The sequence below is a fragment of the Amia ocellicauda genome, chromosome 9, assembly GCF_036373705.1.
Source record: "Amia ocellicauda isolate fAmiCal2 chromosome 9, fAmiCal2.hap1, whole genome shotgun sequence".
Taxonomy (NCBI): domain Eukaryota; kingdom Metazoa; phylum Chordata; class Actinopteri; order Amiiformes; family Amiidae; genus Amia; species Amia ocellicauda.
In genome coordinates this window covers 40,696,561-40,702,560 of record NC_089858.1, presented here as the reverse complement: position 1 = coordinate 40,702,560, position 6,000 = coordinate 40,696,561, and the positions used below count along the sequence as shown (strand labels likewise).

Below are 6,000 nucleotides of genomic sequence, written 5' to 3'. Positions count from 1 at the left end.
TGGTGAAACTCAGTTTTCAATGTACAACAATTGGATAAATGAAATACTTTCAAAGTGTGCAGTACAAACTAGGTGACCAGAATGGCAGTGTCAAGATGTGTGCAATGGTATTGGACTAAACCCCCAAATCATTCAAATTGTGGCTCAAAATCCACATCTGGAACTCTCTAGCTGATCTCTTTCTAAGATTCTTACTCATAAACCCAATAAGAAACCAGGGAGCTTTGATTTCCAGCTTTGTTGCTGAAAACACCCAATCCAGTTAGTTTTGCAGGTCAGTCTCAGGTTTTAAAGACTGATGAATTAAGTTATTTTCTCAGGTAAGGACAAGGTGGTCCTTAAGGGCTGAATGGTATCCAAATCATCACTAAATCACTGAATGCACCACAATACCTATTTCACTTATGATAATAAAAGAGATCCAATTTAAGATTTGAGGATAACTTAAAAAAAACTGCTGGATTAAGACTTTCAAAGACAATGACTACACCCTCCTGGATAAGCCAGTTAAAATAATGGGGATACAGAATCTTAAACAGAAATGCAAAAAGTTTAGATGAAAACATGATTGCTATATGCTGTTGTCTGGCAAATGGCTCTTCACTTTTACAATATGATTTAATCATTTCTCAAATAATCCCCTGAAGAATGCATTGTGTTGGTGGATTTGATTTCCCAACATGATAGTGGTCCTCAACACCCATATCCAGATGTAATCTAAATGAGAACGAAAGAAAGAAATAAATGATGGTGGTAAAATTGATGCATTGCTCTCAACAGTCCCCCCGCCCTCTAACACACACACCCCACCCCGAGCTTAACATCACTGATGCATTATAGAATGAGACAGAGGAGAGCAAAATAAAGTGTATTAACAGCACTACGCTTGAAGAGAAGATAAAGCATGAATGAGAAAAAAAGAGACAGCAATAAACAACTCAAACTGTAAGGGAGAATGCCCAAAGTACGGCAGTTGTTTATTTGATATGAATAGTTTAAAGTAAAATTGGGGGGGTGACGACTCTGTGTTGCATTTTCATACACGTCAATTCTGTCTTGGTTGCATCTGCCACCAGTTCAATTTAATTGACATCTCTGTCTTCATTGTTCCATTGTTATGGAATTCAAACATGCACACTGGCAAATAAGGCAAGAATTGCTTGAACAAAACACAGAAAAGTGAATGCATAAAACTGAAGCACTAAGGACAAGGGGATGATCACACAATGTTCCTCCAAAGTAATGCAAAGAGTGGGGTGCAAAGAGAGGCAAAGAAGCATAAAATGCTGCCACCAATCGATCACATTCCTCTCTTACAGAGCTTGTGCTTGCAGTTTCTGTACTTAATTAACTAGGCAGAAAAGTTCTCCTCAATGAAGCAATATACTCCAGTAAGACTCTAGGCCTTATTCTACCAGACAGCATTAATGTCAGCTGCAATCCTGTTCACTCAGTGTGCGTCAAACTCATCCTGAAATATTCCACAAGGCTCTCATGGCAGGTAAGTGAGGAGGCCACAGCATATTTCTGAGTAAACTTGAGTCTATAGTTTTGTTGTTGGGGGGAAAACAACAACAAAAAATTGTTGTGTGAGGTTGATGAATACTTTCTTCTTTACAATTTTACCAGTTTAACTCACTTGCTGTGTAGCCACCATTTATGAGATCTATTATTATCCATTCATCCATCCATCCATATTCAATACTTCACCCAGTGCAGGGTCGTGGTGAACTGTAGCCTCTCCTGGTGGACACAGGGGTTTAAGGCCCTGGATGGGACACCAGTCCATTGCAGGGCAGCACAAACACACACCCCAGCTATTATACAATTATATTTCAAACCTATTATTATACAGGTTTCTAATTTTATATTCAAAATGTACTTTTCTTGCCATTTTCCTCTGAGAATGTCCATTACAACCATAAGTTAGAGCCTTAGAAAATAGGATTGATAGACAGGTTGCTTTCCTGTTTTATATGACCACTCTAAGCAAATATTTCAGTTCTGTCCCATCCCGTCCCATCCCGTCCCGTCCCCCCCACCCCCCCATGCCCACATGGATGTTGATGTATTATTCATTTCTATTGATTCATATCTGCAAGAAATGTACACTATATCAATACATCTGTAATAGAAATACTAGCACGAGACCACATCATTATTGTCCGCTCATGATTGTTAGAACAGGTTTTGAAGAGCCCGAACAAATGAGGGAATTGGTGATTATCCATATATAATTAAAAAACTTTTTCCAAAAATACTGCACATTTATTTTCAGAAAAGGTTTCCACTCATTAAAGATTTAAAGATGTACCTAACCATGAAACTCTCTGGAGTCTTTATTGAGGATAACTTAATATTGTTCTGTGTAGAACAGATAGACATGAAATCCTCTGTCTGAAAGAAGAAGAAGAACAAAGTGCTGAATGTAGACAATCACAAAACTTTTTTCGCACTGACATCTTGCGCATGATTATGCTTTTGTAAATCTGTTTGGGATTGTACACACATCTTTCGAGTTCTCCTGAGGGGGAGAAACTGAAAGTTCTTTTATCATTGCCAGGCAATTGTTTAAGGGGTAAGGTGGAGGGCACCCACTTTTTTACACTTTGAGTGTTTTAATTTGAAACCTGTCTAGAGGCTCCAATGATATGAATGAAGATATACCCCGATGGATAATGCCTAGGGATTAAAAACTGCCTGCTAACACTGACCTGCTTCCACACACAAGGGCTCCATTATAAACTCTATATATGACATCTCAATGTGCAAATGCAGTTAACCATGATGAGCACTTAATGACTGTGCTGCTGAACAAAACAGTCTGAAATGCATGACTAAATATGGGCATGGCAGTTAACGCATAAGACATGTCAATTAAATACATCAAACAAAACCAACAAAAGAAAAAAAACAAATCCAGAGGGGTTGCTGGTAGTCAAGCTTTCATTGAAAACAGAGGTAGGTCAAATGTAAGACACGACATTGCCTGCCCGTCATTAAATATACAGGACCCCATGTCGTACATTGAACTGTAATCACACAAACTGCACTTTTCTAGTCCACTCTGTAATGCCCCCAATGTGGTAGAGCAGTGCAACTCTTTCTTACTGGACAAGATACCATGAGAACGATTATGTTCGCCAAGGGAAGCCAATAATGAATCTATTAAACAGTATATCAAAGTATCAAACTGACTTCCTTAAATGTAAATTCACTCAAATCAAACCAACAATATGCCAACGCAATGGGTGTGACGAGCTGAAAGCGCTTTCTTCAGCACTTCTGCATATTTTACGCACCTATGTGGGTTTGGATATCAGCTTCCCCTGCGTAAAAACTACCCATACCTGCGTGAGCTGAGACGGCATTGGTTTTTAGAGTATGTTTTAAGTCTTATACTGCCTCGGAGTAAGGTTGACCGGCACATCATCAACTGTTGTTCCGCACAAGAAAAAATCGAGAGCGAGAGAAAAGGAGGGGGGCAGAGGAAGAAGTCGATTGAATGTGGCACCGCATACTGGGTATAGCTAGGCAAGTTGGTCTCGTAACTGGCTGTTGTACTGAAGCACTGTACTTCTCATTGCGTTTGCTCTGACGTCCAGAGCAGCAGAGGGGCTGAAGCAGCAACATTGCGCAAAGAAACTGCGAAAGACCCAGCTTCCACACAACAGCACGGACAGCGACGTTGGATCAGCAGAGACTCGTCCCCGTCCCGTCCCTCCCTCTCGATATTTTTTTTCGCTTTGCAGTCCGCTGTGAAGAGAAGAGATGTTGTGCCTCTGTCGTGCTGTTTTTCAAACAAAGTCTGCTTAGGAGGGGGGGGGGGGGGGGGGCAAAGCAACCCGAGAGAATGATTCCACCCCCTTTTTATTTGTAATGGTTGTGTTTTTCTTCGCCAAGATGTGTACCAGGATGCCATGTGGGTATAAGGAAGAGGATGGCTTGGAGTTCCTTTCTTAATGTCGTTTGCTTGCGCTGTGGGATCCTCTTAGTTTCCACGAAGCCAAGGGCGCGTCCAGATATAGTCCTCTTTAATGCTGGTAACGATTTGATTAACTCACTTTGCTGCCATACTTAAAAAAAATATATAGATAATCTATATGTGTACACACACACACATATATAGGTCTGCATTAAGACAGATACAAGGGGCAGATCGGTCCGTTAATTCAGTGCAAAGGTAAAAATAAGTTACCGTTTTCGTCCTCTATGTTCCCTGCCTCATCCCTTTATCGGTCTGTGCGTTTGTCCCACGCAGTTGGTGCCTGTGTCAGGACCCGTCTCAGTGGATTTTTTTTTTATGTTAAAGGGAAATCGGTGGACAGACGCTATACTGGACGCACTGGTTAACTAGTTCATTTACAAATTGATACGTGCTGTGTGCTCTTTACGCAATTTGGAGAGCTGTGTTATCTTGCGCTCCAGAGGATGTGAGCCGTTTTAGCGCACTGTGAATAAGCACGGCTCGCTGGAAGTCTTTGGATTGCCTGTCTTTCATTCCCCGCAACTCCTTTTGAGCTATTTCTCGTGTGTGTTTTTTTGTTTTCCAGAATTGTGGATTATTATTCGGAAGCTGCAGTTGGAGACACAGCAATTGACACATCTTGGGGACATGTTTGGATATTCAGATTTCCACGCCGTTGGAGCCACAGAGGAGTGCTAACGAGGAGTGGGGAGAATTGGCGTCTTTTTACTGGGAGGAAGGAATTGAAAGGGGCTTTATTTCTTTTCAGCTCCGCGACTCGTTTCCCTGTTGGATTTATCATGATTTGTATGAATATTTTCAGCGTCCTGTTTTTATTAGGTAAGTGTAAGTGCATTTGCGCCTGTATTCTCATTCTTAAAATAATTTGAAGAGTCGCTGGCGCATTTTACACAAACTTTTGTACAAGGCAAATAATAATAATAATAATAATAATAATAATAATAATAATAATAATAATAATAATAATAATTGTAGCATTTTACAATATCACTCTATCTTTAATACCTGAAACATGGAATGGCATTTTGTTTTCTTAATGTTATGTATAAATAGGCAATTAATTGCGTGATTGATTTTGCTGTGAAACCATTAGAACATACACCATTTATACCAAGCGCACTAAGAGCACATCCCATACATTTAGAAATAGCAATATGCCAAATAAAGGATTGAGGTATCTCCGACTTCAATGATCCCAAACTATCCACCACCTTCACGGTACACAACCTTTTATTACACTAGGTATTTACGCGTTGTGACCGGCAAGACAGCTTTATTTGCAGCTTTTCTTCAAACAGCAACGATAGCCTACATACAACTGTGCAAATTATGAGGTTGGAGATAAAGTTTATTACTGAATCCAAAACAGCGGAGGAAGAGTGCAAGTTGGGTTTTAGATCGCTTAGTCGAATTAGGCTGTAACCTGTTGTAAAACAGAACAGATACAATTGGCTCACTTTATTTCTGTAAGGGAAATAATAGTTGGTGGAATTAAGCTACAGGGTCATCTTTCACAGACTGGACATTACCACTGTTACTGCCAGTCATTGCTATTCCCGTCAATTGTTTAGTTATGAATGCAAAATTATTTTTAGCAGTCAAAACGAAATAATTTATGTTCTTTCCCACATACAAATACCTGCACGTTAGAAAATGCGGACCGAGAGCACAACTTTCAAACCTTCATCCTAGTTAACGAGGTCATTATAAGTACAATATATATATTTAACCGACTAGCCAAGAGGTACTATAAAGGAGGGATATCTACCACAGACTGCTACTAAAACGCATACTACTCCCTCTTTCTCTCTGTCACTACTTCGGTACACACGCATATACACCTAAGGGATTTTTGTTAAGTGTCCATTTGATATTTCTAGGCAAATGAAGACATTCTAAATTGATGAAATATTTCACAATAACACGTCTTGTTCAGATTATTATTATTAAACATAAGTGTATAGAATATGAACAGTATGGAAAATCTGGCAATTTAAATAATACAAAAAAAG

General features: G+C 39.6%; 1 protein-coding gene across 1 annotated transcript in view; it reads left to right on the top strand.

Annotated features, from left to right (window-relative positions):
* Positions 1 to 4,645: 4,645 nt before the first annotated feature.
* Positions 4,646 to 6,000, top strand: part of gfra2b (GDNF family receptor alpha 2b) — a 109,024-nt gene continuing 107,669 nt past the window's right edge. Inside the window, exon 1 of the mRNA XM_066714482.1 lies at positions 4,646 to 4,807. Coding sequence (XP_066570579.1) covers positions 4,768 to 4,807 — 40 coding nt within the window. The 5' untranslated portion in view covers positions 4,646 to 4,767. The remainder of the gene's footprint in view (positions 4,808 to 6,000) is intronic.